The 12,896-nt window shown below is 51.6% G+C and overlaps 5 protein-coding genes across 5 annotated transcripts; 2 read left to right on the forward strand and 3 right to left on the reverse strand.

Annotated features, from left to right (window-relative positions):
* Nucleotides 1-773: 773 nt before the first annotated feature.
* On the forward strand, nucleotides 774-1,211 carry A1O5_09348 (uncharacterized protein; the record flags this gene model as incomplete). Its single annotated transcript, XM_007749927.1, has 1 exon — nucleotides 774-1,211. The coding sequence occupies one exon, from the start codon at nucleotides 774-776 to the stop codon at nucleotides 1,209-1,211; it is 438 nt and encodes a 145-aa protein (XP_007748117.1).
* A 1,850-nt stretch (nucleotides 1,212-3,061) lies between these two features.
* A1O5_09349 (uncharacterized protein) lies at nucleotides 3,062-4,347 on the forward strand (the record flags this gene model as incomplete). The annotated part of the gene is made up of 2 exons (XM_007749928.1): nucleotides 3,062-3,275; nucleotides 3,347-4,347. 2 exons carry the CDS (start codon nucleotides 3,062-3,064, stop codon nucleotides 4,345-4,347), a joined length of 1,215 nt encoding a protein of 404 aa, XP_007748118.1.
* A 567-nt stretch (nucleotides 4,348-4,914) lies between these two features.
* A1O5_09350 (uncharacterized protein) lies at nucleotides 4,915-8,754 on the reverse strand (the record flags this gene model as incomplete). The annotated part of the gene is made up of 1 exon (XM_007749929.1): nucleotides 4,915-8,754. One exon carries the CDS (start codon nucleotides 8,752-8,754, stop codon nucleotides 4,915-4,917), a length of 3,840 nt encoding a protein of 1,279 aa, XP_007748119.1.
* Nucleotides 8,755-9,153: 399 nt separating this feature from the next.
* Nucleotides 9,154-10,510, reverse strand: A1O5_09351 (aldose 1-epimerase; the record flags this gene model as incomplete). The annotated part of the gene is made up of 2 exons (XM_007749930.1): nucleotides 9,154-10,107; nucleotides 10,226-10,510. 2 exons carry the CDS (start codon nucleotides 10,508-10,510, stop codon nucleotides 9,154-9,156), a joined length of 1,239 nt encoding a protein of 412 aa, XP_007748120.1.
* Nucleotides 10,511-11,182: 672 nt separating this feature from the next.
* On the reverse strand, nucleotides 11,183-12,670 carry A1O5_09352 (uncharacterized protein; the record flags this gene model as incomplete). Its single annotated transcript, XM_007749931.1, has 2 exons — nucleotides 11,183-12,199; nucleotides 12,251-12,670. 2 exons carry the CDS (start codon nucleotides 12,668-12,670, stop codon nucleotides 11,183-11,185), a joined length of 1,437 nt encoding a protein of 478 aa, XP_007748121.1.
* Between the last annotated feature and the right edge of the window lie 226 nt (nucleotides 12,671-12,896).

Raw genomic sequence — 12,896 nt, forward strand, 5'->3', positions numbered from 1 at the left:
CAGCGATTCTATGCGGGTATCCATCTTCACCTCTAGTAGCTTCTGGCCCTCTACTTGTTAGTATATTGGCTGTCTGAGCCCGCCTAAACACCCTGCAGAAGCGCTTTGATCGCTTCTTTGCCCCAAAATCCTCCTGTTGGCTTCCCATCGACGCCACGCGGCCACTGGCATCGTCGTGCGCCGCTCAAACCTCAATCGACCGCCCTGGCACCCCCTTCGGCGTTTCCACCTACATAGGCGCTTTGAATATCTTGTCTGGCCTGCCTTTCCTTGCAACCTCAACTCCTTGCAAACTCCTTGTCGTTCCTCACACTCGTTACTCCAGGACCCAGGTACTCTAGGTGGCATTGGAATCTGAGCCGGCGGGATTTCAATTTGTAAACTACATGTCCTGCAATCTCCTCTTTTGCCTGTCACTCTTTTGAAGACTCTCGTACAGGATCTGGATACAATTGAAACGGGCGATACGTCACCCAGTCGCCACTGGATTTCACACCCTTTCCCTTCAGTCACTTGATTTTCCAACTGAAGGAAGAGCTTCTTTGTCTGTTCAAGTACTTTAAAGCCTCGCTGAAACACTGAAAGTGGTGTCTCGTCAATTTCCATCCAAGACAGCACCTGGGGATCTACGGCGCATATCAGTGAAGGTCGGCCCAAGAGTAGGATCATTTCAGCGAGACAGCAAAATTTCCTATACTTCGACCTCTGTAAGTAGTTCCAACTCTCAACATATCCTTGTCTTGTATCAGGGCTAATACTTCATAGACCCCAAAATGTACACTATCAACTTGCTTTCTATGTGGATCACGATCTCGCTACTCGCTATTGCTTCCGCAAACCCGATCGTCAGGAAATCGCTCAATCCCAAGCTCCTCAGCATTAGATCACCCCTCACCAACTCAGCCTTTTCAGAAGACTGGCCTACCAATGTAGTCATGGTTGGAGGGTCCCAGACTTATGGCATGTGGGTCCCCACGGATGGAACCTGGTACGATTTAGGGGGCATTGAGTGTCTCGGCTTGCCTGCATATGCGATTGGCGACTGCAACGATATTACCATCGACCAGATTGGAGTCGTGGCAGGATACGGACCTTGCAGTTTCGTTGGCAGCGACGGCTACTCCTCCACCATTCCAGGCAATCCTGGCGACGGCTACTATACGGTCGGCCCGCCCCAGAACATCATGTCTGCTGCGTGTGGTCCGGCATGATTCGATCGACCTCATCAGCCACATCAAGCCTCCTATCACGAACCAACCGACCTTCTTCACGCGAAAATGAAGCACGATAATAGATCTCGTTGATTGACATGTGCTCCTCCTTCTAGCAAGCCACACTGCGCGCCTCTGGTAGCGATTCACCCTTCAACGTACGCTCCGATCTGGCTCAACCTCGCTCATCGAGGACGACCGGTCCGACAGAGCAAAGATACATCTCCATCGTACCTCGGTTGCGACACAAAGAGGGACGAAGCAGACTTTTGGGTTTGGGAGCAGATCCAGCTGCTCGTCAAGGGATGACGGTGATTGAATGACTCAATGATCAGCGTTTTCGGGGTCAGTCGCCGAGGAAACAATCAGCCATGCGGCGACGAACGAACGCACGATCGACCAGGCACTCGGGCGAACGGACAGATGGGGAACGGACATGAAGATCTCACCAATCCAGCTTCCCCTTTTAATACCCAGTTAGCAGAGGAGCCATACAGGCCCAATCAATGCTTTGATCCAAGTTTCTCCATCGCGCTCTCTCTCTCTTTTTTTATTTCGTCTCTCTCCTCTCCTGTATCTCTTTCTTCGCGCGCGAGTACGCGGACAATCCCCAGTGTATATGACCATTAAATTCCATACTATCTATAAGTAGGTCCGAGTTTCTCGAGGGGTAAGCGGCAAGCCAAGGCTGATTTAAATAGATATGGCTGGCTATTCCTTAATCATCTGGACGAAATATAACCACAGAACCGTCGTCATGAAGTGTATATAAATTGAGGGAAATGCTGACTCTCCCTGGTCACTGTACCATCTGCTCCGTATATATAAATATGTATCCTCTAATTTACGCGTCTAAAGAATCAAACATGAAGTCCAGGCACCTCCCCGGGTTCCAAAATACTTTCGGCCCCGCCCAATGTTAGTTCGTTCTGTATATCGTCTCCGATACCATCGGAGCCGTGTCTGTGACGAAAGGGAGACGACAAGCACGAACGTTGGTCTCATTGTATCAGAGGAGCCGACTGATATGGCGATTCGTCGTTATCACGCCGGTGGTTTGAGGCTCCCCTCATCTTGATAAGTAATTTTGGAATAGCTGCCGATCAGCTCCCATGCTATAGGAACAGCCTGCGAACACTAGCCTGCCCAGCCTGCCCAGACTGCCCAGGCCCCTAGGCTGGTGGGTTACCCAGCGCGCCATGCCTCGGTTGGTGCTGCTTGCCTCTCGCTTGCTCCTCCTGCGGCTCCCAAATTCAGACCCTCCTCTTCTCACCTCCCCATCACCGCAGTCCGAGTACGGAAAATCTTCGCTCTTGATCTTGGGATTGCGTCGCGCTTTCCAAACCTAGGCCCGAAATCTCTTCCGAAAGCGAAGCCGTCAGTTCACAAAGATAGGATCCAAGATCAGGCTGGTGAGGTCAAGGTGAGTCAAGACTGCTTACGCCTCCGCCCCCAATTGAGGTGAGGGTGCCGACAACAAGGTATATAACTTGGTTTGTGTAACCACACCCATTGCGCCGTAGACGCCTGTGCCGTCTGATTCGACTGTCCATCGAGCGCTTAAGGCTATGTTTGTTGGGCAGACGAGGCATACTTGAACTGGTTGAAGGCCATATATACGAGCAGAGCCCTCAGGCGCGTGCAGCGTTTCATGTTATCATCGCCCTGGCTTCCAGATGGCCACGCTCAGCCGTAAGGCTCGACCAAAAATTCCATCGAGCATTTTTGCCAGGGGCCATGGCATGGGCAGAAAAGGAGGAACTTCCTCCTTCCCCGTCATCGTGATCCTTTTGTGTGTGTTTGCGCTTCGTTCAAGGCTCTGAGTGCTGCTCTTGAAGTACAAGTACACCATGGCGTTCTCTACGAGCGCCCCAGCAGGCAAGCACGAGGCAGAGGAAGACTTGATCATTATCAACATTCACCGCAACGCTCATCGAGTGTTCTTGCGCCGCTCTAGGACGGTCGACCTTTTCAATCCTTCCAGGCACATTCCTTGGAAATATGAATACCTCCGGAAGCACGAGGCTACATCACAGGAGCTGTCGACTTCAGAATACAGGGGGGGTTTTCGGCGGCCTTCAAGTCTTCCAAGAGTTCTGCGAGCCCATGCTGATGATGTTCCTGCGTTTTATCAGAACCTCAAATTTTCGCTGTTCGGATTGGCAACTTCCACATTTACGACCATAAATACCAGTGGTCAGTTCCGAAGCAAAGATTCACATTCTCAAGTCAGATCAAGAGAACACTGTTCACATCACGGATCAATGTTCTCCTCGTCTGCATACCAATTGGTCAATGCCTCCGCGTTGTAAGAGGACAATCGGCTTCGACATTCACGTTCAACTTTGTCGCTGCAGTCCCTCTGTGGTTCTTGTGCGACTATGCTCTGGAAGAGATAGAAAAGTACATTGCTCGGACACTGTCGGACATTGTGGACATTTTCACCACCAATACCGCACAAGTGATTTCCAGCTATCTTCTGCTAAAAGCTGGAAAGGTGGCCCTATTGCAAGCTTCCCTTGTTGGCAGCATCTTGAGCAATATCTTGTCCCTTCTAGGTCTTAGCACCTTTGTCGGAGGTCTGCGGCACCACCCACAGAAATTCAATCGCACGGGCGCACAAGGAGCTTCTGATCTGCTGTCCATTGTTGCCACAAGTGTTCTGATCCCAACGGCCGCGAAGCATCTTAAGCAGACAACTCAGCAAAATCTAGTACTCCAGTCACATGGCGTGGCTTTGGTGCTGCTCTTCATTGACCTGTCCTATGCGATATGCCAGATGTGGACCCACAGGAAGGGGTACAACGAGCGAGTCAATGAGGATCAACCTACCCCGAGGAGGGCCTGCGTAAATCCCTCTTTCCGTCCGAGGAGTACAGCAAGCGGCCGGTCTCTTAAGAGAGATATCGAACATAACGCCCGGGGCACTTCCGCAGTCGACCAAGGAACGGATGAGCCTGGCCTTCCAGAGGAAGACGTCTCTCAAGACAACACACTTGAGGTCACTGGCGTCCATCTACGCTTCGACGTGGCAATTCTCGTACTCGCCATGACCATTGGGGCGTTGTTCCCAATCTCAGCTTGGCGTTTGATGGGTTTCAAGTCGTCAGTCTCTTCACCACGGTTCTGCTCTTGAACTTCTTGATCGTCAATGCAAAAGGTGCATTGGGTCCGCGGCATGCTGCTCCTTGCCGACTTTCTGTTGCTTGCCATCGCCGCGTATTTTGTGGCTCCGGAGAAGGTGGCCCCAGTCTCATAGTCTGCAGAGATGACCCCTCACATGTCATGGACGGCAATATGTATGTACGTTGACCTCGGACATAAAACTGCCCTCCCCCCCCCCCCTAACTTCTGTTGATGGAGGTAGAAGCCATCATATGATCCCAGGTGGATAAGTGTGTAATGTATGAATGATTCTACTCGAGGTTGAAGAATGGAAATCGAGTTGGAGTCGCAGAGATGTGAGGTGTGTACGTGTCTCTTTCCCATTTAAGCTCTCGCGTCAATACAAGAAATAATACATCTCTCAAGAAACTCGATTCACCTTGTCTCTTGGTTATCGATGGATTCGGCCAGTTACCTATTACCAATGTCCTCAACCCGTGTTCCTGCTCGTCCAAAGGTCCAAAAGGTATACACAAATACATCTACGTACGTCCTTCCCGTCAAAAAGAAAACGTCCTCTACGAGTGACGAAACGGGCTTATTGACCCTTTGCCTTCTTCTCCTCTTCCCTCACAACCTCGCCAACCACAATCCGACACAGCCATTCCGCCAGCTTTTCGACGCTCCACCCCCATTTGATTTCGTGTGCTGCATCCGCTCTGACCTTGCGTCCCTTATACCACCCGTGGCTGTATTCGCATTCCTGCATAAACCGCTCGAGAACTTCACACTCGCCGTCCCCCACCGTCCAAGCGAACTCGCCCTTCACGAGTCCATTGGCGCTTTCGTCAACCACCATCTCTGCTCCTCTCAGTGCCCAGATCTCCGGACGGATCATCGCGCGAGGTGGGGGGTGGAATTTGGGACGGAGTGATTTCCGGTAGATGATGTGGAGGGTGCGAAAGTGAGTGTTTGAGAAGTTACCGTTAAGAGCGAGTGGCTTCTTGACCGAGCGCAGAGGATCAGATGGGTAAGATGGTGGAGTGAGGTAGGATGGGATGCTGTGGGTCTTTGCTTCGGTCTTCTTGGACGTCTCGATCGACGAAGGGATTGAGGCTTTGGTTTTCTCCCAACCTGAGTAATGAGATTGCTCTTTGCTTTTGACGGGACCATGTGAGGACGTTGTAGGCTTCATGGAGACTTCTGGCTGGTCCACATCGAATCGCTCTCTAGTCTGTGAGTCGCGATCTGAATTGTGTTTTGATCCCCATATCCAATCAACCCAGCCTTTGCTGGGATTGGCGGCTGAAAGGTCGTCTCTGGCCTTGGTTTCAGCACTCGCTGTCCGCTGAGCTTCATTGTCTCTCACAGGAAGCGCTGGTTGACCATCATCGTTTTGCCTGGCTTCCGTTTCGGTTGCCCGTAACTCTCGATTCAACTGTAGCCCAACAGAATCCTCAAAGGAGTCGTCATTCGAAGATCGCATACTGAAGCTGCTTTCCTGACCATCAACATCCACTCCTCTGGACCTCTGGCTAAAGACGACTTTTCTGATCATGTGTGTAGCATCGGGTCCCGCAAACCCTAGTCCCTGGTTGAAGGTATGCCGAGAGCCTTTCATTGCAGAGCGAGGCGTGGGTGGCCGTTCGGGGGAGTCATCTCTCGCTTCGCCCCAATCGCGCCGCTGTGCTCGGGATAGGTCCAGTGCTGGAGGCGGCGTTGATATGGATATGGATGAATCGTTGAAATTGACAGGGATCTTAACAGGCTGAGGAGAAGAGTAGGGAGATCCGACCGATTCAGAGATGTCGTTCGTCGAGCCATCATCCATATATAGGTTGTCATTTGCAGCTGTTGCTCCGCGCTGGCTTTCAGGACTGGACAGATTCAGCACAACCTGGCCATCTTCGTCTACCCCCTCTTCTTCAGAGACGACCATATCTGAGCTATCCTCGATTCGGTTTTCGACGGCCTTCTTCGGTGTGCCAGCCATAAGATCGACGTCGAACTTCCCGCTGTTCCTCCTGTTTCTCAATTGCTGTCTCTTGATCTCGCCAGCGCCGAATCGGATCTTGCTCTCAGGCTCATTATAGAACATCAAACTGCTCGCCTCAGCATCGGTGGATAGGAAGGTGCTTTGTTCTGCTGGAGCATGAACATCCTCGCCCCTCTTCCATGGGCTAGGTATCAGGCTTCGGCGAGCTCTGCTGACAACTTCCTGCGCCCGTTGTCGCTGCTTGATTTGCTCACTGCGGGTAAAGAGGCTATTTGTGCTGGCCTGGGCTGCAGACTCTGGACTTGACGAATTCTTGGCTTCCGCAAGCCAGATATCTGTTTCATCACCCGCTTCGGCCTCGATATCGGGATACGCTACTTCTGGTCTGGCTGCTGTTGCAATGGCCTGCTCTTCTTCATCATCGCTGTCAATCACAATAACTTGGCTTTCGCTTGCGTTTTGGATCTCCCGGGAGACCGCTTCCCTCTCTAGTTGCCATTCTCGTTCTCGTCTTGCTTGCGTGTCGATTATTGAATGTTCTGGATGCTTCCGTGCAGGAACTGGAGGGGTATGTACCATTGATACTTTATCGCTTTGTTCTGTGTTGCTACCAGTATGGACTGGAGTGTGCTGAACCAAGTTCTCGCCTCGCCATACCTGCGCACGACACTGCTGTTCAGAAACCACTGGGACTTTCGCGTCGGAAACTTTATCGGACTCTGGGCTTTTAGCTTTAAAGGAAGTCGGTCGATGAACAGGATGTGATGCCAGCCTATTCGCGAGCTCTTCACCAAAGCGCAGCCCAGCTCTAAGCTCGCGTTGAGTTCCACAGTCAAAGCCGACGAATAGAGCGCTATTCTCGTTCACCCCGGCATGATTTGAAGGAGTCTCCTGCTTTGATACCGGTGCTCTCTCGGTAGGATGATCTGGCGACACCACTTCTTGCAATGCAATGCCTGCAAATACGGCGCCGGCTGAGGCACGATGTTGGTGATGCGGAGTTCGCCGGACATTATGTCTTGGTGGTGATGGCAGCTTTGGTGATGAATATGGCAGTGGCGTTACTTTCCGACCCACACCAGCTGATGATGAAGGGACTTTTAGAAGAGCTTGATCCTTCTCCAACGCCGGTGGGGATGATGGGACAGTGCTTGATAGCTCACTTTCATCTGGCCTAATGACAGGATAAGAGACCGTGTCGCGAGTTGCGGAAGGATTCGAAGCTGCCAGGCAGCTTTTTGCTCTCCCTAAAGGTTCAGCAATTAATGGCTGTGTCTTGCATTCGTCTATGTCCGAAGGATAAAGGCCGCTGGTTGATCCCTTATCAGGAGGACTGCTCAAAGGTCGTTTCACGGATGGCAAAGTATCCAGATCAATCATGGTAAATCCCTCGCTCTCCAGTATGGTGTCAAAGCCTTCATTTTCATGCTGCTTTGGAAGAGCCCTATCATCGGGAGGTCCCCCTACGTCGTCAGAATCCCCGTGGCAGGAGGAAGTAGGTGATGGGGTTGGATAGCTCAGCGCGCTGTTGATGGATACCTTCCGAACTTCCATTTGCTGCTGCACGGATGGACTTCTCATCTTTTTGCTTACAACCGTGTCTTTGTTTTCGTAATCATTCTCCACATTAGACTTTGTCGACAACGCTCGAGGTCGTACCGACACTTGGTTGAGATTGATTTTGCGAAGCTCTGGTGACTGAGATTCTGCCCTAGCATCCCCTTGCTCCATAAGCCCATCACTGGCCTCGACGTCTGTATCTGGTCGCACTTCAAAGCTAGAAGACCTGGGGTTGGAAATGGACGGTTTCGACGGAGAGTCCCTTTGTGTTGTAGTATTTGCCCCAGAGGTGCTCTTCCGAGAATTCCTTCTCTTCCGTGGCGACTTTTTCTGTTCCAGCCAGTCGTCCTCTTCCGAATCATCTCCTAACGGTATTATGTCCAGGTCCGTCACGCTCTGTCTCCTGCTGCGACTAGAATTCCTGCGATCGCTAAATGGTGTTTCATCTCGCTTGTTCTTTGTCGAATTCGAACGCGATTTCCTCCCTTTCGCAGAAATCTTGGGCTGTTCAGCAGGAGGGGATTCGGGTTGTAATGGTATTTTAGTCTTGGGCGTTCTCGCCTTGATCAGTGGTGCATTGCTTTCCATGTCCGCATCCTCTGGTTGTGCCTCCACTGTCACCCGAATCTTCCAGGGACTCAAATTTTGTTCTGACACGGTTCGAAATGGGGAGGATGGGACTGCCTCACAACTGAACGAGCTTAGTTTCACAGGTCTGCCTGTGTTCACCATTGTGGCGGTTGAGGGCCACTTCGGCGTGGGCTGTCGGCGTGCAAATGGTATACTACCATGTGAGGATTCGTCATTGACAGAGGCTGCCAGTGGATCAGGGGAGCTTAAGTCGTCATTGCCGTAGGAAGTTACGGAGGGTGATCGGGACATTGTGTTTCTGCGGGAGGGAGGGGGGCGCTGGTATGCGCGGGTTCTTCCGTCGACGATCGACGATCAGGTATTTGAGCTCAACACGAGCATCATAAATGAGCTGTCTTCCAAAAGCCTGCAGAGTTAAGTATTTGTCTGTACTTAATGCATATACTCGGTGGCTGAATGAGGAATAACCCGCTATGTTGGCTGTGCGAGGTTCTAAAAGTTGTCGCAATGGATTGTTTACTCTCATTGTTTACAATGACGTTGACCCTGCCACCTTTGATTGGCTGCGAAGAGCTCCTCAGCCTCGTCTCCACGCCGCCATTCCACGTACCTACAAGTAGATATTGTAGGTACCATCCTATATACCGAGTAGTATACTCTATGTACACTTCGCAACTCCGCATTCGATTCTCAAAATGTCGAGAAATCATATGTCGCATAATTCACTGCCGGTCCAGTCGTGGGTGAAAAAATTTCAATGTCGTTGACGCCCCATTCAGGATGGTTAACCCCGTCAATCCAGGCCTGCGTTTCAATCACAATGCAGCCATGCTGATTCACAAATTTGGTTGCGCCCTGCATGCCGCCGTTTCGCTGCTGCTGGCTTTGCTTGACTGGAATTGTACCATTCTGGCCATTGCAAGTATATATCTGAAGACCTTGCTGGTTTGTCGACACGTCCATTTGAATTCCCGTTGTTTCCGACCACAATGCAAGCACCGGGTAATTGGAGGATGTCGGGCCTGCATTAGCTGGTCTGTCCAGGATGAAGGCGTTATCAATTCCAGTGCAACCCTGGCCGCAGATTCCCGTGGCGTTATTCACAGCATCTCCCATCAGCTTCGGGGAAAGGAAGTCCAAGGCAGGCGCATTCGAGACAGAGCCCAGAGCACCTGTGGGGATCAGGATAGGGTCCACAACGATATATCGATCGGCATACGGCATCCACAAGGTAGTATCATTCAAGATTGTGGCCTGTTTGAAAGCATTGAGATTCCAGTAGATGTGATTTGCCAACATGATAGGCGTCTCCTGATCCAACGCCGAGGACACCATGCTGCTCGTCAATCGCGGTCTTATTTCGCCCTGCGGACCACTGGGAAAGGTGTCCAGGGTGAAAGTGGCAGTTGTTAAAACTGTGCCTGGAAAGCCCTGAAAGCCAGTATCAAGTAAGCTAAATGTAATGCTCGAGACCGAAGAGGCAACCACAGTCCAGTTCCGTTGATCATAGCCAACGGTACCCCCGTGTAGAGTGTCGGCACCGGCATTCTCATTCGCAGGGATGTGATAGGTCTGGCCGTTCAAGGTAAATGTGCTGTTCTTGATTCGATTCGCGTACCGGCCAACAACAGGGCCAAAGTAGGTCTATAGTGCCATGAACCTCGCGTCAGCAATCGGAACAGAGTAAAGGAAGGCAAGGATGAGCGTTAATATCACGGATCTCAATTTCCCTGGCACGACTTCTGACAGGTCCAATGCTTACATGATTTGTCTCTGTATCTGTCCGATACCGAGTGGCATTGTCGTATCCGGCCACAATGTCTTGATAGTCCCCGTTGCGGTCCTGAACCAGTAGTGAGGTTAGGCGAGCGCCATAGGGGATGAATTTGGCGGTAATGTTCTCGGCGGTCAGAGTGTATACGGAGAACGGGTAAGCTCCGGTTGGCACAGAAGAGTTGGGGCTATTCTGAGCTAGAACAGGCACGGCAATTGACGATGCCAGGACAACTTGGAGCAACGGTGACAACATTTCGGCAGAGAATCTCATGGCTCGATTGTTTGCCGAGACGTCCCACAGCCACTGAAAGGCGGAGCAGAGCGAGTAAAGCAAAGGAAAGCGGAGGATATATATACTTGGCTGGACATGCACGTCAACTCGGTCTGTAGGTTACATTGTAGTGATCCATTCGAAAATGCTGTAGCAAAGATGGGAGGATGATGATGATGTTATGGCGGAGCTGCATGGCCCCTTCACCTGCGGCAGCTCATGCCTGGTCCCTAATCAAGCCTCATACAGTAGATGGTAGAAGCTGGAGGACGAACTGCGGGGGGAAAGACAAAGGACGTGGTGGTGGCGCCATGGCTGGCACTGCTCTGCCTTGTTGATCTGCCCAGATCCGGGGTAATCAGTGACACCTGGCGTGTCGATCATGGTATGGATTGGTGTTTTGGATTGTATCTCTCGGTCCATTGTGCGCCGGGCTTCGGAGGGAGCGAGGGAGGCTCCTCCAGGCCACCCACCGGCATCTTGCCTACTCCAGAGACTGTGTGTGGTGGTTCAATACATGTATTTTGTTCAATGCATCTAGATTCTACGCGAGCGCTTCCCCCGCCTGCAATTCGGTAGTATCAATGGTCTATTTTCCACATGGCTCAATGCGCCCCTCTTCATGTTCATCCCGAGTCAGTCCTTTGTGGTACATTCCAATCACGTCCGATCTCACTGCACGCCTGCAGTCTTCCTCGGATCCACGTCGACCAGGTGAATGTCAAGATACACTGGCCAATCCGGAGCCAAATTGCTTCGTGACTCTGACAGCGGTTTGAGTGCGTCCTCGACGGCCCTCTTGTCCATCTGGCCTTTGGGCTGGCTCTCAATTTGCGCAATCTTCAAGAGATCCTCTTCGAGCTCTTCGGCAATTAACCGGCTTGGTTGTGGCAGAAATGTGCCTTGGCGTCCTTGATGAGTGTGTAATGTTGCATATGGCAGTGCTGGGCGCGTTGCCGCTTTCTCGGCCAGGTCACTCAGGGCATTGAGGCCACTCATTGCACCTATTGTTCGAGTTGATCTTGTGACATGCACATTCTGACTGGCTGACCGGTCCATCTCGGGAGCTTCGAGTTCTTCGTCTTCCTCTGACCCTGAGTCGGCAGATCCTCGCTCTCGATCATCGTCAACTTTTTGCCGCCTTCTGGTGTTGCCCGTTTCGCCTTCCTTCCGTGACGTCGAGAAGAAATGACGAGCGGCAATTTGCGCTTGGTGCGACTGGAAGTTGAGTTCTTTATCAGTGAAGAGTGAGTGGATGGAATACAAGGGGGCGGTTTGATTCGCCAAAGCTGCGCGACTGCGCTCTCCGGGAGTGGAAATGCCATTGCGTGACGGGGAGCCGACGTCATCGTCCGCAAGCTTGCGCTTTCTCTTGTTTGTCACATCTGCAACACCATTCATATCCTCTTGCTCACGGTGCCTGGTAAATCGTGTCTTCCGGCTCGTGTGATTGCCGCCGGGACTTGCTGGATTGGTGATGCTAAACTGACTTGGATGAAGGAGGAGCGCATTCGTGTCCGCAATGTCGAGTTGTTCTTTCTCTTTCATTAACCGCTGTCTCTTGCTAGACAGGGCTTGGAACAATCGTTCTCGCAGGGTTGAGGTCATGTGTTCGCATTCTTCTGCGGCCAGATGCAAGCGGTAGTCGCATTCATATTTCAATCTCTCAAGGCGCGCATTGTGATTGTTCTGCATAGCGGTCAGCATCAGATCAAACTGATCAAATCGAGTATTCAATACCATAAGTTGGATGAGGGCTAGCTCCTTGGCCTCCTTCGCATCGTTGATCTCATGGACGAATTCGGCATACCATTTGCCTGCCAACGAAGACATTTGAGATTGATATGGCGTACCAGATGCCGCCAACTCGGCAATTCTAGCCACCTCTTCTGGTGAATCTTCCAGAGGCTCAGGTTCATAGGGGTCAGCCTGGGAAATGAGGCTCATGTCATGCTGCAGAGCGATGAGTTGCTCTCGGTAGTGCTGCTCACGATTGTTGTTCAACTCATTGTGGAGCTCTTGCTGGTGTGCAACATGCTGGTTTCTGCGCTTGTCTCGCTTGGACAATGGTTGCGCAGGAGGGGTTGGCGACCGACGATGGGAGTAGGCGGCTCCTTCAGGACCAGCCAAGGGAGACGCTGGGGAGGGCGAGTACGCCATTCTGAGAGGAAGTGGCTGAATTCAATGCAAACTTGCCCTCTGGGCGACCGGCGAGAGATGCAGAAGTGTGTTTAGATATATGATACCGTATGGGCTTTGTGACAAAATAAAATGCAGAAGGAGCAGAGTAGATGCGATCTGGGGTTGACGCACAGTGGGTTCTCCAACGGCCAAACGGCGTGGACACTGCGTGACAAAGGTGCAAAACATGGCAAACACGGCAAAT

Source organism: Cladophialophora psammophila, assembly GCF_000585535.1.
Source record: "Cladophialophora psammophila CBS 110553 chromosome Unknown aczJe-supercont1.16, whole genome shotgun sequence".
NCBI classification, from domain to species: Eukaryota; Fungi; Ascomycota; class Eurotiomycetes; order Chaetothyriales; family Herpotrichiellaceae; genus Cladophialophora; species Cladophialophora psammophila.